At 40.9% G+C, this 24213-nt stretch overlaps 1 protein-coding gene across 1 annotated transcript in view; it reads right to left on the bottom strand.

The window, feature by feature from the left end:
- Positions 1–24213, bottom strand: part of APBB1IP (amyloid beta precursor protein binding family B member 1 interacting protein) — a 106432-nt gene that overhangs the window by 34215 nt on the left and 48004 nt on the right. Inside the window, exons 5-7 of the mRNA XM_049624724.1 lie at positions 23800–23877; positions 17411–17570; positions 16116–16237 (exon numbers count right to left, since the gene is read on the bottom strand). Of these exons, the coding sequence (XP_049480681.1) occupies positions 16116–16237; positions 17411–17570; positions 23800–23877 (360 nt within the window). The remainder of the gene's footprint in view (positions 1–16115; positions 16238–17410; positions 17571–23799; positions 23878–24213) is intronic.

Below are 24213 nucleotides of genomic sequence, written 5' to 3'. Positions count from 1 at the left end.
ACTGAGCCACCTAGGCTCCCCAAAATAATGCTGTATGTTAACTATACTGAAATTAAAATGAAAACTAACTTGGGGCACCTGGGTGGCTTAGTCGGTTGAGTGTCCGACTTCGGCTCAGGTCATGATCTCACTGTTTGTGGGTTCGAGCCCCATGTCGGGCTCTGTGCTGACAGTTCAGAGCCTGGAGCCTGCTTCAGATTCTGTCTCCCTCTGTCTCTGCTCCATCCCCCCATCCCCCCGCCACTCACACTCTGTCTCTCTCTCCTTCAAAAATAAATAAACATTAAAAAAATTTTTAATGAAAACTTACTAAATATTAAAAAAAAAAGAACAGAGTGTACTGGACAGAAGGGAAGGAAGCAAAGTGCAGGCAAATAAAATATGCAGAATTAGGATATTTCCTGGGAACAGAATGCATAAAAATGGCAATTCGCCAACTTCAATAGGGGAAATCAGTCCAGTACAATTGCTTTGATAATTCTTACCGAATTATCTTTTAATATGTTTGTCAATACTTTTACTTATTTGAAAAGGACAGCATATCATGAATTAGTGTGATTATCATCTAGGATTCAGAAACTATTTTAATTTTACATGTTTGGCTTGAAGATCATGACTAACCATTAATATGTAACATATACTACCTGCCAGAAGTCGACACCAAGAGCTCACTTACAAGAACCCCACAACATAGGTACTATTGCTACTTTACATGTAAGGAAGCAGGAGGATTAAGTGATTGGCCAAAGGCCAGTCAGTGCCAGAACTTAGAGTTCTTCCTCATTTTTTTTTCAGTATTAAAATGCTCTAAATACCATAGGAGAGAACCCAGCACAACAGTGTGGATGCACTTAATGCCACTGAACTATACCCTTAAAAATGATTAAAATGGTGAATTCCATGTTATGAATATTTTGCCATAATAAAAAAAAAAACTGAGCAGTGAAGAGTAAAGGCAGAGAGTGATGCCTACAAGCACACCTTGCTTTAGAGTCCTGGGCAGGTGAACCATGTAAGAGTGGGAAGAAGGAACAGAGGAAACACTGCGGCCTGAGCTATTCACCATCATGTGGCAAAAGGAGAACACCTCAGGGACAGGTAAGAGAAGAGCCTTTCTAAACCGTGAAGGGCCTCATTTTATAAGGATATCCCAAAGGGCCAGGATCAATAGCTTTGTCTTTCTCTAAGACTTTTCTCTGAGATCCCTTTCATTTTTTCAGATTCAGAGTAACTTTTTTTTTCCTTGCAAGTGATGGTGCTATACTGTTTTTATTTATTTTTTTACTTATTTTTTAAAAAATTGTATTTATTAAAAAAAAGTTCATTTATTTTGAGAGAGACAGAGTGTGGGGGGGGGGGCGCAGAGGAGAGGGGAGAGAATCCCAAGCAGGCTCCATGCTGTCAGTGCAGAGCCCAACATGGGGCTCAATCTCATGAACCATGAGATCATGACCTGAGCTGAGATCAAGAGTCAGACGCTTAACCAACTGAGCTACCCAGGCACCCTTACACTGTTTTTGTTTTAAAGAAAATGGAAAAAACCCACGAAGTAAATCTGAGCTGGAGTTGAGAGACCGTAGTCCTTAGAATGGACCCACTGTCCTTGGGTCGGAACTTTTCATCAGTCGTGAGGTCAGCTAACTCAACTTGAGCTGCTCTGTAGCAAGCAGTGGAACTCAAGAGTTAACTCCTTATCTGTTCCTCATGGAAACTGTGGACAAGCTGAGGTGAACAATAAAAGAACTTTAAAATGGGAAATGAGACTTTCAGTTACAGCTTGATCCCTTTTCTCACAACTGAGAATGCAAGACTTGGGGGCAGCTGGAGAGGAAAGAAACAGAGAAAATACATTACTTCGTAATATCACCTTCTTGGAACAAAGAGTAAACCAATCAGTTCTCAGTCCATGAATGAATATTCGTGAGTATTCTCTACATGTAAAATATCCTTGTTCCTAAGAATCTTTTTCTGTTTCCAGAGACTCTCTTCGGTCTTTATTTTTTTAAATTTTTTAAATGTTTATTTATTTGAGAGAGAGAGTGGGAGCAGAGGAGGGGCAGAGACAGAGTGGGGGAGAAAATCCCAAGCAGGCTCCATGTTCAGACATGGAGCCCAACATGGGGCTTGATCTCATTACCGTGAGATCACAACCTGAGCTGATATCAAGATTTGGATGCTTAACCAACTGAACCACACCGGCACCCCTAAACCTCTAGTTTGGTTTCGGGCAACAGCTGACCTCCATTTGCACATCTGGCACTTATTTAGGAATAGCAGACCACCTGTGATTCCAATCAAGTGGGAAGAGGAGGCTTTCTAATGACAACCAGAGAAACTAAGGTAAATAAAGTTGCTTTTAGATAGTAAGGTTCTACTGTCCCAACCCACTTTACCCAAAAGAAGCAGTACCACCTGGGCAAGAGGGGCCCCTGCCCTGACTCCACACTTTATTTTTTTTTAGGTTTACTTATTTATTTTGAGAGACACAGCACAAGTGGGGGAGAACAGAGAGAGAGGAAGAGAGAGAGAATCCCAAGTAGGCTCCATGCAGTCAGCACAGAGCCTGATGTGGGGCTTGAACTCACAAACTGTGAGATCATGACCTGAGCCTAAATCAAGAGTTGGACACTTAAATGACTGATCCATCCAGGTGCCCCCTGACTCCACACTTTAAAGGGTCCCTGCCTTGACCCTCATTCAGCCACTCCCCCACTCACAGGGCAGTAAGTTTATGGGGCCAAAGGGATATGGCCACCTGGAGCCAATGACCTCCACATTTTAGTCCATACTCCACAAACTCAGAACCTTGGAATTCCCTGCCCAAATGGCCGTGAGGCTCTGCCCTACACCCATCCTCCTGAGGGTAGATGGCACTGCTAGTATGTGCATCTAGGCCAGAAGGTGGCCAAGGGGAAGCTCCTGCAGGAGAGTGATGGGTTGTATGAAGCCTACTCTCTGGGCTGGAGTGTCCACATCATGCATGCAAGGCCCAGGGGGGACAGGATAGATGGGGTGGGTGGAAGGGTAAGTCTAGGGGAAGGTCATGAGCACCTCCATGACACCACCTTTTTGCACAGTACTCAAAAGAAATCTAAGAATGCTAAGGCCAAACTTTTAGGTCATTATGAAGGTACCCAGGTAGGAAGATAGAACACATTTAACTGTTTATTAACTTGATTTAGAACTTTAAATATATATCGATATATTGCCTATAGGCCTTCAATCTACTCTTGCCCTAGGCCCCATAAATATTGGGGGTGGGCTTTCCCAAGAGGCCTATCTTCCATTCCCTGTGGGATTCCACAGTGCCTCCCACCTCATCTTTTTGTTCTTTTCTTCTAGTCATTAGGCCTACCTGAAATACAAAATAGAAATATAAAACAATTTCTTTAGGCTCTTTCTCTTTGAGGAGGTGCTTAATTTTCTGGGATATTTGAAGCTTTGGGCAACTTTCTCAACTATAGAACAGCCACAATTGTTAATGAGTAGAACTGACACCTCTCCTTCCTCAACCTGGGTTTTTCTGCCCACCAACCTACATCCTTTAAATTCTACATCCTGGGCCCCAGGCTATAACAGGCCCCCATCTCTGACAACTCTGTCTTGGTGCTTAGAATATGGTGCTAAACACCACTCATCAGCCCATAGTATCCTAGCTGTACTTCACTGGCTGCTGACCCCATGCCTCCAGACACACAGCCAAACATAATGTCTCCATGTTATGCATCTGTCCTCTGCATGTACCTCACTTCCTAAACAATGCTGGTTACTGCTTTTATTTTCACACTAGCTTGTAAATGCTTCTTCTTCTTCTGCCCATTACATCCAGAAGACACCCCTGGCCTTGCATCTCACCTACAGTCTCCTTCCCTGGCTGTTTTTCAATACAATGTGGATGCTCAAGAAGCATCAATACAATGTGGATACATTTGATGCTCAAGAAGCATCAATACAATGTGGATACAATACAAGAAGCATTCAATACAATGTGGATGCTCATGTAGTTCTTGAGCAAGTGCCTGGCATCATGGGGAACCTAGGGATTAAATCATTACTTCCTTAATTTGTCCTGAACAACTTCAGGTAGCCTGAGGTTAGATTCCTATGCACACTTCTTTGATTACCTGCCCAAAACTTGTGAGATTATACAGTACCACTGTCTCAGATGGAAGTCTGTCCTGGCCCCACTGTGATCACCCTAATCCAAGAGCACCACTGACACCTTCTGGAGACATGTCCTCCCACGTGCCTCCATCGCTTCTCTCATTCAGACTACTGTCTACAATGAAGCCAACTAAAATCATGGTATGCATTACACTTTGTGTGGATGATGGCCTTTACTTCTCACAACATATTTCTAAAAACAAATTATCCTCATTTTCAGACAAGAAAATAGAGACTTGGTGAAGTTAGGTAATTTGCTCAAGGACCCACAGCTACAAGCAATGGAGTCAGGATTCAAATCCCACCAGTCTGACTTTAGGAGCCACACTCTTGGCCACTTCAGGGTACTGCTTTCTAGTGAGAGGCAGTTTGGTAGAAACAAATCTGAACAGAAAACACGTTTTATGAAGCTGTCATTGAAAACCCTCAGCACAGCATGTCAGGTCCACGGATTTGGCCCTATGCATGCTATCCCCATAGCACTCTCCACGGCAGCCTCACTGTGCCTTTCTATTCCTTGAGCATGACATACAGTCTGATTATGGGCCTTTAGAATTCTTCTCTATGGCTTGGAATCTCCCCTCCTGCCTCTCTCCTTCATCTCTGTTCCCTTGGTGAACATGAGAAACATGTTCCTCAGGCAGGCTGTCTCTGATCCCAAGGACTGAAAGACCCTCCTGCTGGAGGCTCCCAGAGTCTCCTGGTCTGTTCCTATTAAGACATATCAGATAAAGGGCTAGTATCCAAAATCTATAAAGAACTCACCATATTCCATACCCGAAAAATAGAGAATCCAGTGAAGAAATGGGCAGAAGACATGAATAGACACTTTTCTAACGAAGACATCCAGATGGCCAACAGGCACATGAAAAGATGCTCAACGTCACTCCTCATCAGGGAAATACAAATCAAAACCACACTGAGATACCACCTCATGCCGGTCAGAGTGGCTAAAATGAATAAATCAGGAGACTATAGATGCTGGAGAGGATGTGGAGAAACAGGAACCCTCTTGCACTATTGGTGAGAATGCAAACTGGTGCAGCCACTCTGGAAAAAAGTGTGGAGGTTCCTCAAAAAATTAAAAATAGATCTACCCTATGACCCAACAATAGTACTGCTAGGAATTTACCCAAGGGATACAGGAGTGCTGATGCATAGGGGCACTTGTACCCCAATGTTTATAGCAGCACTCTCAACAACAGCCGAATTATGGAAAGAGCCGAAATGTCCATCAACTGATGAATGGATAAAGAAGATGTGGTTTATATATACAATTCAATACTACTTGGCAATGAGAAAGAATGAAATCTGGCTATTTGCAACAATGTGGATGGAACTGGAGGGTATTATGCTAAGTGAAATAAGTCAGGCAGAAAAAGACAGATATCATATATTTTCACTCATATATGGATCCTGAGAAACTTAACAGAAGACCATGGGGGAGGGGAAGGGGGAAAAAAGTTACAGAGAGGGAAGGAGGCCAACCATAAGAGACTCTTAAATACTGAGAACTGAAGGTTGATGGGGGGTGGGGGAGAGAGGAAAGTGGGTGATGGGCATTGAGGAGGGCACCTGTTGGGATGAACACTGGGTGTTGTTGTATGGAAACCAATTTGACAATAAATTATATATGTGTATATATATATTTATACACAAATATTATATTTATATAAATATAATTTATATTTATATTATAAATATATATTTATATAAATATTATATATGTGTGTGTGTGTGTATATATATATACATATATATATATATATATATATATATATATATATATCTGATACACACTTCACTGGCTATTATCAGCTAAGTGTCCTTACTGTCTGACAAGTTCAGTAATACCTACCTTCCTTGAGCCTCCTAACAAGCTGAAGATGAAAATGACACAAATCATTATTTGATAACAGTTGTGACAGATTCAGAAGCAGAAGACAGTTAATTTAACTGTGGGGGAGACTGAGTCACCATTCAAGGCCAGGCTGTGTTCAACTGTGTCCCCCTTGGAGTGTATACTGAAGCCCCTCCAAGGGTAGATGGGCATCGATTTCTACACCCTCAACTTCCATACATACTCTTTTCTAAAATGGATATGCCTGAGAGTGGAAGGCCCTTTTCCCATTTCCCAAGAGAAAGGCACACCTCACAACCACAGAGGATCTTACTGCCCTGGGTGGGGAGCTCAAAGGCTCAAAACAAAGGGACAACTTGAAACATGGGTGGTGAGAGGGAAAGAAAGACTCACAACTCAAAACAAATCTTTTGGGAAGTCAAGTGGTTTCTAACTCTTTGCTTTTACACAATGGAAGGCACCTAATCATGTCAGGTGGTGCATTAAAAGAATCATCATTGATCTCTCAGTGGCAGGTAACTTGGAAGGAGTTCAAAGAATTTAATGGCATTGCTCTCACAAAGCTCTTCTATTCTTGTCCACTTATTTATGTGAACAAGGTTTCTCACTGCTTGCATCTATAAAAAGTACTCAACTTCTATAAGAATGAAAAATAGGAATATAATTGATACTGAACATTCATCCTTTTATCCTGGAACTAATCAGAGGGGAGAAGGTTTCATCTATTTATCTCATTAAGGATGTTTCCCCCTGGAGTTTTACTTTTTAAGATTAATATCAATTGTTATAATATTAATGTTTTTAAATTGTCAAGCAATTTAATTTCAATGTTTTTAAATTGTTCAACCAATTGTGTAATTTTTTAACACATAAGTGCCTTATGATGACAGGAAATTAAAAAATTACTTACCAATTTATAAATATAATTTGTTGAAGAGAAATATGAGAGAGAGCTCAGTCAGAGACTTTCAGGCATAAAAATATATTACAATAGGAGAAATCTTTGGGGAGAAAATGGAATGGGAATAGTTCAAGGGGAAAAACAAGGAACAATGTAAAATTTCCCAAATGTTAAAAAGGTTTATTGCACAACACCAAGAGTGAACCCTCATGTAAACTATGGACTTGGGTGATAATGGCCTGTCAATCAATGTAGGTTCGCTGATTGTAACAAATATACTAGTGTGGTGGGGGATACTGATAGTGGGGGAGACTATGTATGTGTAGAAAGTATATGGGAACTTCCTCAATTTTATCATGAATTGAAAACTGCTCCAAGAAATAAAGTCTATTAACAAAAAGCTAGTCATGTGCTTCTTACATGGTAAAATCAAACTGCCACAAAATTATTTAGACTCCACTGGATAACTTTTAAAAATGTCAAAATTCATAATATGCTAGTCATTGCATTATTTGCATCTATTTAAACTAGAAAAATTTGTTGAAAAATCCTGGATGTCAACATACAAATATGTGAGGTGGTATACAGCTTATAAAATTTCTTCCAGGGGGTATGCAACCACAAAAGTTTCACATCCGTTCATAGAGGCAGCCACCATCTGGGGTTGGCCATAAGGGGCTGTGTGGGGGAGATGAGTAGGCAAAGTAAGGGGGCCTACTGAGAGGGAGAGGAAGGACACCGCTCGTTGAGGGACAGAGTAATAGAGGCCCATGGGAAGGCTGGGCCCAAGATGCCCCTGGCTGTGGTCCCCACAGCTTTCTACTCCCAGTGCCAGCCCCTAGGAGGCCTGGTCATACTTCCTATCTTTTACCCCATGAGATGCCTCCGAGTCCTTTCAATAATCACGCTGAAAAAAAAATCTAGTTAGTGCACTTTCTGTTCTCACGATTAAGTGGTCTCAGGCTTTAGCAGTGGCTCTCTGAAGAACCACTCATAGTTTTGCATCCTCACCAAGGTTCAATAGTTAGGCTCATATGTGGTTCCTGCCTCTTGGGAGTGAAGCCAAACAAAGCAATGACTGTCCAAAAGAATAGTTTTTAAATTTTTTAATGTTTATTTATTTTTGAGAGAGACAGAGACAGAATGCAAGTGGGTTAGGGGCAGAGAGAGAGGGAGACGCAGAGACAGAAGCAGGCTCCAGGGTCTGAGCTTCCAGCACAGAGCCCGACGCGGGGCTCGAACTCTCGAGCCACGAGATCATGACCTGAGCCGAAGTCGGACACTCAACCGACTGAGCCACCCAGGCACTCCAGAATAATAAGTAGTTTTTAAATGGAATAGGGCATAACAGCAACCAGGGGAATTCGCTACTCTGCTTTTCCTCATTTATAAATGGGGTGATCTGTTATTACCTCCGGAAATACAGACCAGTCATCCTGGTGGAATTCCTTTTATTTTTAAAATTTATTTCTTAAATGTTTATTTAAAACATTTTAAATAATGTTTAAGAGAGAAAGAGAAAGCGAGCAGGGGAGGGGCAGAGAGAGAGGGGGACAGAGAATCCCAAGCAGGCTCTGCACTGTCAGCCAGGAGACCTGCAGCTTGATGGAAGGCTCGATGCTGAATTCACGAACCAGATCATGACCGAACCTAAACCAAGAGTCAGACGCTTAACTGACTAAGCCACCCAGGCACCCCTAGTGGGATTGCTTTTAAATAAGCATCTTTGGGTTCATAAATTTGCAGAACCTGGTTTCTCTCCAAAAATCTATCCCTCTGTAAATGCTCTGCACTCTGAGAACAGGTCAGATGGGAATCTCAGTAATGAAAAGGTTTCTGTTATCTCATGAGAAAAGGAAAATAACCCAAGGAAAAACTGAGGAGCACATCTCTTATGATTGCCCATCTGACAGAAAATACTCAAGAGAAATGTGTAAATTTCATGCTAAATTTATGGAGGGTGAAATGTGATTTTTTTTTGAAGGAAAGGGGGAAACTCAGCATGTTTAAAATTTAGCTCATTATGTCCCTCTCCCCACTTATTTCCCTTCTTGTGCTTCCTGCCACAGTGAATGACATCAGGATCTATCCCATTCCCTAGCCTGAAACCAGAATGTCACCCTTGTCTGCTTCTATGCCTCCTCATTATACCAGCATTCATGATCACCATATTCTGCAAAATTCTGCCTCCTACATATCTTCCAACTCCCTTGGGTCCATCATCACCTCCTTTTTCTGGGCTCTGTAACCACCTCTCCATCACATGGTGGCTTTCACGCTGCTTTCTTTTTATCCATCCTCCATCATGCAGCCATGATGGTACTGCACCCCTTCAAAACCCTTCATCAGCTCCCTGGAAGCCTCAGGATCAAGGCCAATGTCTTTAACATTGTTTACAAGTCCCTTGATCATCTTGTGCCCACTCCTCTCCAGTCTAAATGAAGTCTTGCTACACCCCTATGATTTGATTTAACAACTGGATCAGGAATAAAATCATAGCAGAAACAATAAGCTGGTTCAAAATCCATGCCCTGCCCCCATTTATTTCTCAGGTCTTACTCATTCCAATGCACTCAGTATTTAGTAGCTCTCAAGTTTTTATCCATCTTTAAGACTTTTGGGCCATTTGTCAGACTTTTTAAAGTTCCTTCTTTTTATCTCTATTTCATTGTTAGCTGAGTTTGCTTGTTTGACATCTACTCCTAAAGTTTCAGATTTGGAGGAAGTATTGATGAGTGAAGTGAGTGTAAACCAACAGCCTGATGCCACTGGCCATTGTACTGCTCCCAGCCAGGAGGACAAGGACCTACTCCAGGAATGATGAGGTCCCCCAGGGGCCAGGCCTCTATGAGCTCTGACAGGTACTGAGATGGCAGGAACAAGCACAATACCCCAGCATCTTAATGCAATGAACAGCACCCCTGATTATTATCAGTGGTTTCAGAACCTTCTGTCATATCATAACCTTCTGCAGAAGGCATTTTACTCATCATCTCTAATTCCATGAATCATTTTTGTGCAAGAATGAAGCCTCAATGTCAGGTTATGTACCTGCAAAGAATAGGGCACACTCCATGCAATAGCTTCAATCATGATAGCCAAGTTGGATCACACAGTGTCAAGGAAGTGCAGTTTAATATAAAAGAAAAACACAATACAGCTAAATAGGGGCGCCTGGGTGGCTTAGTCAGTTAAGCGCCCAACTCTTGGTTTCAGCTCAGGTCATGATCTCACAGTTCATGAGTTCGAGCCCTGTGTCAGGCTCTGCACTGACAGGGCGGAGCCTGCTTAGGATTCTCTCTTTCTCCTCTCTTTGCCCCTCTGCTGCTCCCCCCCGCCCCAAGTAAATAAATAAACTAAAAAAAAAAAAAAAAAAAAAAGAACACAGCTATATAGGCAAAGTAGGCATTGGTGGTTGCAACTGGATTTTTAAAAATAACTGAATGCTGGAAACTGACCAAACAGTCTAAAAATCCATTTTAAATGAATCCCATACAATTAAATCTGCATGAACTGCTGACTGGAAACATTCATTTCTGACTTGTTTTACCAATATGCTATTTTGACCATTTTCTTTCCCACCAACGTACCTGAATGCACTGTCCCTCCCTGACCTCTCCACGGTCCAGCCATGCAACCTTTCCCATGACCTAAATGCAGGTCCCTCTTTCTTCTTGGACTTTGCACTGGCCCACTGCCTAGAATGCTCGCTTCCCCTCTACTGTTCCCCTGGCTAACTCCCCCAAGTTCTCCAGGTGAATGCTTGGACAGAAGTTTCTCTGAGTAAATTTCCCTGCCCGCCATCTGCTCCACAGAAGCTAGTATTTCACCTCACCCCCAGGCTTTTCAGACCCGACTCTGATTTCCCACTTCCCTTCTTTTCCCTCCCATCCTCTTTTCTTTTACTCTTACTTTGTTGCCTCTTCTACTGGTTTGTTTGGTCCATATCTCACTGCCTTCTACTGAAGGTAACAAGTTTCTACAATTTTCTTCTGAATCCCGCAGTTCATTAATTGTATTGATATACTGTCCATAATGTCTTTGAGATGCTATTTCCCGTCAGGGTCCTGCAGTATTTTCTCATAAACACAATGTTGGTTTTTCCTCTTCCCTCATGTCCTAAATCAGGGTGAGATTGTTCTGTAGTCAGTATCTGTCAACAGGCAAGATCTGTGGTTTGCCTTGAGCTGCACGCACTCCCTCTGCATCTGTACATCTGTGCAGAGTATATTTTTTCCTCAGGGATAGGATGAATGGGTTACCTGACTGCTAAGTTCCTAGTTTCACTGCTCTACTGAGCTGACATTTTCCTAACCTTGTGTATTATGAAGTAATACAGTAATTACAAAACCAAAATTCTCAGCATACACCTTTACTAAAGCTCTCTTGTGCTGTCAATAGCATTTTGCATGCTGGGACTTAATCTTAAGACTGTACCAGGCCATAGTCTCTGTCCTCCACCACTCTCATGTTAAAGCTGGAAGCTATGCTGTCCTTATTTTTGTACATGTCTTTTTCTTCAGCTACACTGTAAATTGTCTGAGGCAAAGAGTATCTTTGCTTTTGTGTCTTCCACAGATAGCACAGATTAAACATGTAAACAGATACTCCACAACATTTGCTAAAGCCAAGTAAACGGAGTGCATTCCAGTAAAGGTTCACCATATAAGTCAACAGTGGAAAGACATTCAATGTTTTGAAACCTTTTGAGAAGAACAAATAAGTTGTTCAGAATCTCAGCCTTTTCCTTTTATAATTTCTGGTTAAATCTAGTTCTTCACGCACAGTGTCTAACTCTTGAAATAGTTCCGAAACAGCACCATAAGCCGGCTGGGCAGGATGATCAAACCTGCAGGCCCACAGGTATAGATAGTCCTGACTAGGGAATGGAAGCAGGTATCAGTTTCTCACTACTCTGTTCTGGGATTCACTACTACATATATATGTTGACAATTACATTTGAAAAAGAATTAACAACCCAAATGGAATACAGGATGTATTTGGATTTTTGAATTAACTGATTTGAGACATTGCTTTGGGAAAAAATGTAAGGCAATTAAACAAAAGAATTTCCAGGTTGTATTTCTTTAAGAAACTTACTCTGGAAATACTTTTCTCGAGGATTTGTTATTCTTTTTGTGTAAACTTAAAAAAAATGTTTCTGTTAAAAACTATCAAAGGGTCTCAGCATACAGCTTTTACAAAGGGACTGTGGGTATTTCAAAATTACAAAGCTTCCCTTTTAGGAGCCATGACATCGATGTGGGAATGGTCACAGTCTACTTCAGGAACAAGGCAAGAGCCCTAAGGTCAGCACGCTGAAGTAGCTATTCACATGGAGTACTGAACAGAAGATACATTATCCAACCAAACACTGAGAAAATGGAAATACTTGATATCAGCAACTTAAAAAATGTTTCCACTTCCATTATGGTCTTTAAATGTGATTGCAAATTAGAAGAATCTATTTACTTGGTTTTAAAGAACAGATTATTATCCAGAAGAATTCAGCAGGAGGATTTCTGCCTCCTCCTATGATACAGTAGCTTGTAGTTAGACCAAAGCTTCAAAAGAACAGCTTGAAAATATGGATTAAAAAAACAACAACTGTGTGAAGGTTTTGGAGAGCTATGGGGGCAACCAGGATGTAAGGGGCCAAGATCCAAGAGATAAAGGAACCACAAATTGATGCTGAGATATTTTGAGAGCCACATTTCCCCTCTGGTAAGAGGCTGAGAATCATGGCAGAAGACCTGAACAGGCACTTCACAAAAATCGATAATAAACATTTGAAAAGGTACTCAAGCCTTTGGCAACAGAAAATTTGACTTAAAACCATAGGAGATACCACGACACACCCACATAGAACAGCTAAAAAATTTTTTTTTTAAATGGCAACACCAAGGGCTGGCAAGGATCTGGAATAACGGTAATTCTCATACAATACTAATGGAGGCAAATCATGCAATCTCTTTGAAAAACTGCTTGGCAGTAATCTCCTAAAACTAAATATGTGCAGAAACTATGAGCTAGCAATTGTACTTGTATGTATTACACAAGAAAAAAGTCTCCATATGTTCAACAAAATACAGGTACAAAAGTGTTGTCAACAGCATTACTTGTTAAAGCCCCAAACTAGGAACAAATCAAATGTCCATCAGTAATACAACAGATAAACTTATTTTGGTACAAATGCACAGTGGAATACCAAAGGGCAAAGAAAAAGAACAAACCATGTTCTGCCATATGCAACAAAAGGAATGAAGGTAAACACCAAAGAGTACTATGATATGATTCCATTTTATACAAAGTTAAAAAGCATGAAAAACCGAGGCCAGAGAGGTCAGAATCATGATTATTCTTGTAATGGGGGTCAATGGCTGGAAAGGGACATAAGCGAGTCTGCTGGTGTATCACTCATGCTCTATATTTTGATGTGGGTGGTAGTTCAATGGGATGTGCACTTTGTAAAAATTCACAGCATGTAGTTATATTTTGTGCACTGATTCATTAGATGCCATGGCAAGCTGCAGATATCCGCCTATACTTATTCTCTTCTTTCTCCTCTTGGTTATACAATATTATAGCCATGTTACACAGCGCTGGGCACCATTTTTATAGACTCAATGTGAAAACTTCTTTGTGGAGGAACTGTGCAAAGTGGTGACTCTGAATACAACTCCCGATTTTAGTTATGTGTATCGTTGTTCAAATTGACTGTACTTGTCAGTTTCTTGTGTAGCTCAAAATCCCCTGTAACTAAGTTCTGGCCAATGTGATGGAAGCAGAAGTAAAAGTGCCATTTCCAGGTCCTTCCAGTAAACGTGTGGTTGTGCAGTTCCCTGGCTCTTTATTCCCTCCCTAAGAACTGGGAAATGGCCAGGTGGAAAAGCTGCCTTGGGCCCAGAGACAGAAGCCATTGTTGAGAATGGCACAGCCTCCTACTAAATCTACCCACCTATGTCTGCACTGGTACGTGAGAAAGAATAAAGCTTCTAGCTGGTTTCAACCACTGATCTAGGGAGTCTCTTTGTCACAGAAGCTAAGATGGTACCCTAACTAATACAGGCATTAAACCATTCCATTGAAGGTAGTTACAACTGGAAAACTTTGTAGTTGATCCCTGAACAACTCAGGTTTGAACTGCATGGATTCATTTATATACGGATTTTTTTTGGCGGGGTGGGGGGGGGATATAGTACAGTACTGTATTTTCTTTCCCTTATGATTTTTTCCTTAATATTTTTTCCATAGCTTATTGTCAGAACACACTGAATAGTACATCTAATATGCAAAATATGTGTTAATTGACTGTTTATGTTATTGGTAAGGCTTCCCAGTCAACAGCAGGCTATCAGTAATTAAGTTTTTGGGGAGTGAAAAGTTATACACAGATTTTCAACTGCATAGGGGGTCGGGGCCCCTAACGTCCCTCCCACACTGTGTTGTTCAAGCATCAACCATACTTTTATTGTTCAATATTTGTCAAAGACAATAGTATTTAATTGCTTTCTTGTCAGTGCACCACCACAAAACCTAGAGAAGACTCTAGAAAAAAGCACAGTACAGGGGAAAGAGCATTTTCTCACAAGAAAGCTGCTCTAGTATCCTGCTATTTCTGCCTCTAGTGATATGGGACTTAGTTTTTTTAACCTGTAAAATATAAAGGTGTCTGGATGTCCCCAATGATCTTGTCTGTGTTTAATGTTCTTTGACTTTCCAAAAAAGACTTAATGATCCTCATGCAATTACAGTCGGCTGGAGGCCACAGTGGGAAAAGGCCTGTATTTCTGTGACATCCTTGTACACATGACTTGAAGGAAGCTTTTTCAAATATGGAGAACAATGCTTTTTAAAAAAATTTTTTTTTGAGAGAGAGAGAGAGAGAGAGAGAGATCATGAGCACATGGGAGTATGAGAGACTCTTAAGCAGGATCCACACCGAGCACGGAGCCCAGGGCAGGGCTCGATATCATGACCTGAGCCGAAATCAAGAGTCGGACGCTTAACTGACTGAGCAACCCAGGCTCCCCGGAGAATAATGCTTTTCATTACGTAGACTGTTTATAGAATTAAATCACAATAAATGGTACATTTTCCAGGTGCCCTCTTTAGTAATCCCAGCATCAATAAGCACCAAGTATTAGCAACAACAAAAAAGAGTGTTTAAAACATGAAGCATTCATGACCCTTAGTGCATCAAGGTATATTGAATTAATGTAGCCAAATAGAAGTAAGGACAGAAGAAGAGGATTAATAAACAGACAGATATGCTTTGGATGCTGGATCTAAAAAAAACAAAATGGTTTCTATTCTTTCCGAATCCTTTAAGGGCCTATTATAGTTTACATATGACCTAAGAGTTGAGTTTGTGTATTTTTATTAAGTGAAAAAATTTTTGGGGGCGCCTGGGTGGCTCAGTCGTTTAGGCATCCGACTTCAGCTCAGGTCATGATCTCACGGTTCATGAGTTCGAGCTCCACATCGGGCTTTGTGCTGACAGCTTGGAGCCTGGAGTCTGCCTTTGATTCTGTCTCCCTCTCTCTCTGCCCCTCCCCCACTCATGCTCTGTCTCTCTGCCTCTCAAAAATAAAGAAATGTAACAAAAAAAATTTTTTTTAAGTTTTTTAATGTTTATTTATTTTTAAGAAAGGGAGGTGAGGGGAAGAGAGAGAGGGAGACAGGATGTAAGAGGCCTCTGTGCTGACAGCAGAGAGTCTAATGTGGGGTTCGAATTCATGAACCATGAGATCATGACCTGAGTGGAAGTCAGATGCTCAACTGACTGAGCCACGCAGGCATTCCTTTATTTTTTTTTTTAATGTTTATTTATTTTTGAGATAGAGATAGAGATAGAGATAGACATAGAGAGAGAGAGAGAGAGAGAGAGAAGGGGACAGAGGGAGGGAGACACAGAATCCAAAGCAGTCTCCAGGCTCTGAGCTGTCAGCACAGAGCCTGATGCAGGGCTCGAACCCACAAACTGTGAGATCATAACCTGAGCCGACGTCTGGCACTTAACTGACTGAGTCACCCAGGTGTCCCTGGATTGTGTGTGTGTGTGTTTTTTTTAAAGGAATATATTTGCAATATTTTGTGAGACAATGAATGATGTTTGTTAGTACACAGGTGACATTAAAAAAAATCCTCCATATTTTATATGGTTTAACTATATACAAGTTATCTTACCTGGGGGTTTTTAAATACAGCGTATTTTTCCTCTTTCTCCAAAAATAGCACTTTATTTTCTGTGTCTCTTGTCCAGTCTGATAAGACTTCAACAACATTTTCATGGTCTTCAAAAATCCTTTCTGATGAAACAAGAAAAAGCATTCTTTCCAACCCAAGACATTAGGGTTTCCAACAGAGAATTAAGCTAGTATTGAGTTAAATACAATGCTTCATTCTTCTCATCGGTTTTTAGAAATTCCTAATTCTTCCATGATGTCACATTGTAACACCCCTATTATGTTTCTTCTTCAGTGTCAGGTCTTCAACTTATTTTCCACAAAAAAACATGGCAGACGACCATACAATATCGTGATAATGGCCAGCCACTGCACTTGTTTCTTATCTGCATTTTTACTTTTCACTTTAAACAGTCTCAGATGGAGGTAAACATCTTATCCATAAGGAGGACCATGAAGCAATAATTGGCTTAACAACTCTGAAGGAGGCTATGAGACATGTGATATGTTCTCTGAAACATCACCCCCCAAGACACTAAAAACTACATACGCATATCTGAACCAAACCTAAACATACAGGAAGGCTTTCATTTCTCTATTTGACTCAGAGAGTTGCAAAATACCTCAAGAGATTCTTTCAGTGTACACCATTTCATTCATTAAAAAAAAAAATTCACTGAAAGCTTTGAAGGCAGGTAATTCTGTATTCCACCAAGCTCTCCTGAGAGAGACAACTGTTCTGAGTGATTTTAACAAAGAGAAGTAACAAGAGTATTTCTTTAATTGCTTTTTCACTTTTTTTTTTTTTTTTTTTACTCCAATTCTACCAACTGTCCTTTGCTCTTTGGAGCTGAGCCTCTTCAACTAAACAAAGTGTGAGTGGGGACGGTGGAAGGGGAAATGAACATTGATGTATGGCAGAGTTACACTATAGTGTAAAGATGCAAACTCTAAAGAGACATTAGCTGACAGATACCCAGGCCCTCCCACAATATGTTCAACTTACTAAGCATGCAGTAAGAGGTATCATCCTATCACTTTCTCTTTCTTATGGAACCACTACAGCGGTGGCAATAATAGTGTTTACATCCCCCAAGGTGTGGCTACTTGTTACAATCTGAGGCTCTTCACCACAAAGGAATGAAGAGTCAAGCACCGAATCTGCCATAAGGGGAGTGATTTATGGGAAATCCTGATAGTCTTGAACCAAATTCTTCTTAATAAGAGACCAAAACCCATAAAAAAGCAAACCCACAGGTTTTTGGAGCACAGTCTAACACTGACGATGGGACTTACCAATTTGAAGTTCTGGGTATATTTCATAAAGACACCAGTCTACACTGCAGTCACAGTGGGTTTTGTCAAAAAGGTTGTCTAGAACATCCCGGGCTGATTGCCGCTCATCCACCATCAACGATTTAGTGCTGTTATCATTCATGTGCACCTTGACAACAAGCTGAGGATAAAGCCACAGGGCAGCTAGTAAATTTCAGCAACTGGAGAAGGCCATGAAGATTAAGGTTTCAAAGTTGTTATTATTTCTGTGAATTTAAGTAAGAAGGTCTCCTGCAAAGTCACTCAATATGAACTCACTCATATGCTTAGTACTGCTTAAGGTGCAAAAAATATGGAGATGGAAAAACCTATTCACAAACCAAAAATAAAAACCCACAAGCCAACACAACAAAACAAACAAAAAAACCCAAACTGAAAAAAACGCATAATAAACAAAGTCCTTGCCCAGCCTTCAGAGACCCTGCATTCTGGTGAAGCAGACAGAAAACAAACAGGATCAAAGAAGTGCTGACTTCCTGCTCTCCTGATATCTTTCTATACTTGTTGAGGTTCATCCAGGAGCCCAGAAGCATTTCTTGTTTGAAAGCATGTCTATAATAAATTCTTCTTTTGCTTAGCTGGAGTTGAGTCCTATTTCATGCAACCCAAGAGTTCTAAGATACAGAAAAGATCAAGTTGGTTAAACTACAATTCTTTTGAAGGTCAAGAGTACATAGCGACACAATACCACTGAGGGGCCTTACGGGAGGGTTACAGACTGTGTCATAGCTGAGTATCTTTGAGATTAGAGGTGGATTAAGCAAAATGAATTATGGAGGCATGAAGGCAAATTAATGATCAAATTTACTTTTCATTCCATTTTTTAAAAAAATTCTACTGCACTGAGTTCACAGTGAAATTGATAGTTATCCCATTCCAAATCTGGAGGGTTTGGTGGGAGCAGAATTTACTCATCTTCAATAAGGACATAGGATTTCACTGATTTTTCCCAGGCAACTTGTCAAAGTTATAAAATATTCCGACCCCCCCCCACTCCAGAGAGACCATGATTCTGATTTAATATAAGATAATTCATTCATGAAGTAATTACGATGGTGCTATATAACCAGTCTTCAAAAGGAACAGCGGAAATGTGCCCACTGAGCCCCAATTTACTACACACATATGTTTGGGGAAGATTTCCTACAACTCCTAGAAAACCCTGTGTTCTTATTTTAGTCTTTACCAAGATCACTGATCCTACCTAATTACATGGGAATTAGCATTAGTGAGAGTCAATCAAGTTGGAGTCTATCTCTGATTGCCATGCCGGAAGCAGATGTTGTTACCTTTTCCTTTCCAGACAACACTGCCCTGACTGACCATCAGCCTGAGGTGTCTCCAACTATACACATTATACAGAGAATTCCTGGAAACATCCCTAACCAGAACTGCCTGGTACCACTCTTGCTTACTTACATTTCTATTCTAACTTGAAAAGAGAAGTGTGAAACAGATAAAGACAAGTTCTGCCTATTCTGTTTGTCTAGGGTCTGTACTGGTTATTCACAGATGAGGTTGGGTTAGGTTCTGAGCCCCTGAGAAACTGCCTCTCCTGTCCTACTTCCACCTAATTGGATCTCCAAAACGTTCTATAGGGAACAGGATGAAGAGCGCAATCTTGTGGATTGTTATGCAGAGTTACTGACAGAAACCCAGGGTATGGGTGGAGATAGAAATCTGGGTGAGGGGCCCGAAGGAACCACAAGTTAGCATATGCCTTCTTCTCAACAGTTGCACACTGAGAGTGAAAACATAAGACATCAGGGCAGCAAAAGTGCGTATCCTCTCCACAGGATCATTCAAATTAGACCTTTAGTCCAGGTTTGTCTGCAGAATACTTTTTCTCCCTTGAAAACCTATAAAACCTGTAGCCCAGAAACATCTTGTTGGAAGGTTGCTTTTTTCCTGTATGTTTGTCTTTTGATGTATTTAAAACGATAGGTCCAAGTGCCACAAAGTCAAAGAAACATTCATCTGACCTGAGGCATGAAGCATGGAGGGTTGTACAGAAACACAAAATCCTCAAATAGCGGGCTTTATTACGATTTATTTTCTGTGGAAGGCCAACCCACTGCTCTCTACTGAAAATTATTAGTATTTTTTTGTAAATATTTTTTAAGGTTATTTATTTTTGAGAGAGAGAGAGTGAGAGAGAGTGCATACAAGCGAGGGAGGGGCAGAAAGAAAGGGAGAGAGAGAAATCTGTCAGTGCAGAGCCCAGCGTGGGGCTTGAACTCACGAATCTTGAGATCATGATCTGAGCCAAAATCAAGAGTCAGATGCCTAACTGATGGAGCCACCCAGGAACCCCTCTGCTGAGAATTACTGATGTGGAGTAGCTACATGTCCTAAGAAAACACGGCCAACGTTAGAATTTAGAAGACTTAATCTCCATGATGGAAAAAATAATGATGTTTGACCACATTTCATTTTTGCTTAGGTATTCTTGAGAAAAGAAAACATATGTTTGTGTTTTGTTTTGTTTTTATTTATTTATTTTTTTTTTTAAATTTTTTTTTTTTCAACGTTTTTTATTTATTTTGGGGACAGAGAGAGACAGAGCATGAACGGGGGAGGGGCAGAGAGAGAGGGAGACACAGAATCGGAAACAGGCTCCAGGCTTGTTTTGTTTTTAGATAGAGGGACAAAAACTGAATCACATAATTTCACAGTGATGAAACTTTTTTTTATTTTTTTTGGCAGAAGTTGCAAACTAAATTTAATCCACATGTAGTTATGAATGTCTACAATTACAGAACTTGGAAAATAAAGAAAAAAAACAAGAGAAGGCTGGCAACTTTTAGCAGGAAGAAATTGTATTTACTATTCTTCACAGCTTCTGTCACATTTACAAGCTGAAGAGTAGCTACACTAACACGTAATATTGCTACATCCCAGTTATGTGATTGAGCAAGCAGAGCGCTTTTCATATCTATACTGTTTGATACAGGATAGAATGATTCAAGAATGAAAAAAACCTCCCTTTTCTAATCTGTTACAGTAAGAACTTCATGATTTCTATCATTTCTTCTTTTTCTTTTGCAAGTTGTTAAATAAAAGAATATCCTAGAATCATATACATGATCCTATACATCATATACAAAGAAAATGATATACATTTTCTTTGATTCCATGATAAAATTGACACATGGAATTGCTCTCCTGTGTCACCGAGCTTTAAAGCAAATGAACAAACACATGAAGTTAGTGAGTGAGTCTGATCCCATTTCCAGTTCCAAAAGCTTTGTAACATAAGCTGTATGTACATCATTTGCAATCCAAAATGATGTCAACACTCTACAGAGTACTTGAGTACTTGAGTACTACAGAGTACTTCAGACTCCATTTCTATGTTGCAGACTATGTATGAGTACATCTTAGTCATGTTAGTAATGTACAAGTGTGTCTCTGTTATTTTCTTTTTTTTAATTTTTTATTTTTGTCTCTGTTATTTTCTTAATGTTCTGTGCTCACAGGTTTCTGTTTTAAGGAACGTATCTGGAGTGTCTGAAATCAGACCAAACGTACAACTCAAACGTACAGAGTGGCTTTGTTTGACATCTTCGTTGAATCAAGACAGGTTGTGCACTGTGTTTACCGTTACAATTTACCTCACCTAAATTATGGTTGAAGTTCTCTGGCTTTCTGATACGCTGCAGGAAACAGCTGCTATCTCCTCCCAGTCTCTTAACCTCTAGTTGAAGCAAATCGACTGAGCAAGCTAGCTGTCCTACCTTTTTATCTAACAATCGACTTCTCTTTTCACTTCCCCTCTGAAAATATAGCCAATGTGGCCCCCCTTTCACAAACAGTCTGGTGTTTTAAAATAGTTTAAGTAATTGTGAATTTTCTTTGTACTCATTTCCTTCTGTGTTTTTACCCTACAGATAAAGTTAGTGACCCACTGTGGCCCAGGTTTATGTCCATTTATGTCCACTGTGCTAATGTGGGCTGTAGAACAGGCCACCCTGCTTGTCATCCTTTCCAGTTTCCATGAAGTATCCAGGATGATCTCTGAAAACCAGATATTATCCCTGGTTAAAAACCCTCAAATGGCTTCCCAATGCACTTATACATTCCAGACTCTTCCTTGGGTCTGTGAGGCTGTGTGGCCTGGCCTGCCTCTCTGACCTCAACTCCTCCTCAACTTTCCCTCCTACTCAATGGCTCTCTGAACAATGGCCACCCAGCTTGCCCAGGACACTCCCCAACTGTGTGCAGGGGGAGCTGGCCTCTTCTTGCTGCCCAGGTCTTTGCTTAAGTGGTGTCTCCTCAGAAAGGCCTCCCCCATCACTAGGTCCACCTAGGAGTGGCTCAGGTGCTCTCCATCACTTCTTTCTGCTTTACTTTCCTCCTAACACTTACTCCCCCTCTAGAATTTAACTCTACACAGGAAGAGACATGGCCTGAACTGGAGTATATCTGTAAACCCAGCACCGTTCTATGGGATGCAGATGTGTCAGTGAAGAAAACACAAAAATCCCTGGAGGAACTTCTGTGGGTGTGAGGAGGAGATGTAGGCAATAAATAGAAGTAGACAGTATGCTGGATGGTGATGAGCACAGAAGAGAAAAAGAAAGTGGGAAGGGGTGGGGGTAGTGGTGACGTGTGAGTGCAATGTCAGATCAGAAGGCCTCACTGAGAAGGTGACCAGACCTAGGAGAGGAACAGAGAAAACCCACCAGTATCTGGGGAAGAGCTTTTGAGGTAGGACACTGTCAAGTGCAAAGGTCCTGAGGCCAGAGCATTCCTCGAGTGTCTGAAGACCAATGGTGAGACCAGGTAGCAAGAATGGGGTAAGTGGTGGGGGACAGCGGGCAGCCAGACCATCTACGGGCTTTCAACTGCTGTGAGGATTGGGCTTTTTTTGTGTGAGATGGGGCACCATGGGAGGCTTTAGCATGGGAGGGGCAAGAAGACAGGATGGGAACTGGAGCACATGAGAAGCTGGTCTCAGAAACATGACAGCTCATCAACAGTTACAGGAAAGACTATGGACTCTATGTCACAGGTGCAGGCAGGCAGGAAGATAAATGTGTCAGGAGCTTATGGAACCTTCCTTCTGAGTCCTGCTATTTTCTCAGTGCAACAGGGAGCAACATCATTAGCTGAGAGAATGTGGATGTGGAAGGTATTGGAAGTTTTAAAGGAGAGAACAGGTAGAAATCATTTCCTAGGTTAGTGGGAGAGTGCCTGCACTGTTGGGAAGCCTAGGCACTGGTGAGGGGCAGACTGAGTAGGAGGAGAGCTGGAGTTAGCCAGGGCTTAATGAGATGAGTACAAGGGGACAGAAGGGCAAGGCAGCTGAGGATGTATGATTCCAATAACTGAAACAGAATTTAATCACATGTAGAGAACTGGGAAGAATAATGGTAAAGAATTTCATGCATGTTTAGAATGAATGGAGCCAGACTGATCTGGGAAGACTTTCACACATGAACCTTGAATGTCTGAACCCAGGGATAGTCAAGGACTATTTACTGAATATTATTCAGCATGTATTGAACACTTTCATCCAAGGAACCCTGATACGTACTGCAGGAATATAAGGTCTTATGCTCTGTGAAAAGAACAATTTACCCAGCTAGAAGTAAGAAGTTCTTAAGTGGTCTCAGACATGGCATATGCTTCAGGAAGTGAAATAAGATTGTTTCATCTTTCTTCTAAGTTACCAAATCAACTATCATTAACACTTAGCTGTTATTAGGTATGCAATTCTACTGAGGTTAAATACATGTGTTTCTATGATAATGTAATATATGTGTTCCTGGAAAGCCTACAGTCTGCAGAAAACACACAAAGAAACTGCAGGCTTATTGGGAGAATAGGATTAGACAGATCACTCAAAATATATGCAACTTTGAACCCAGAGCACTAGTCAAAACATTTGAGATCTCAGGAAATAACCAGGACATCTAGGGCGGGCAGCGGGGCTGGAGGTTGCCTCAGGGGTGATGAAAAATGTACAAAAGCAACTGGGGAAATGCTGACTAAGGGAAAGCCAATGGAAGCGAAGCTCTGACCCAGTTAAGTGGGCCCAGAAGGTGGCACCACTTGCTATTACATGACAGCTGAGCAGAACAAGAGGGTGCCTCCAGGGGAGGGAGCCCTGGGGGTGGAAACTTGGAAACTTCCACATTTGTATTAAATAGATCCCTCTTTATCAATCACAAATGAGCCAACTGATGTCACAGAAAGAATAACTATGTAATTATCTGTCCTAAAATTAAAAAAAAAATTTATACCTATTTGGAAAACACCACTAGAAATTTTAGTTTTTTTTTTTTTCCATTAAGCGTAAATGTCATTAACTTAACTGCCCCATGCAAAAGTGATTCATAGTTTACCTTCTTGACCTTGGCTTCCTTCAGTTTTTCCAATGCTAGCTTAATTTTATCAGCCTTGGCTAGGGCTGCTTCTTCTTCCTGTAAAACAGCAAGACATTCAACACCATCCACTAGAGAACAGCAGTGAGAAAGTACCTGGGCCATGGCTAATGTGTTAGTTACTTTATGTTGACAAAAGGCTGTGTTAGGAGGCACCGAATTTCACATTTGATTTTCAGAATTTAAATAACCATAACAAAAATGTTCAACCCAAAGATGTAGAATGCAGTCACTCTTTGTATCTTAGAAATAGTAACTTCAAAGATAAAATGAGGACTCTAAAAGAGCTTCACATATTTAGTCCACAGAAATCTCTGAGTGGCTCAAAGCTGGAGTCTAACCTGAGGAATCTACAGGTGGATCTCAAGGGATTTG

This window comes from Panthera uncia, chromosome B4 (assembly GCF_023721935.1).
Source record: "Panthera uncia isolate 11264 chromosome B4, Puncia_PCG_1.0, whole genome shotgun sequence".
Classification (NCBI taxonomy): Eukaryota; Metazoa; Chordata; class Mammalia; order Carnivora; family Felidae; genus Panthera; species Panthera uncia.
The sequence above is the reverse complement of the archived record's forward strand: the minus strand, read 5'-3'. Positions and strand labels throughout refer to the sequence as shown.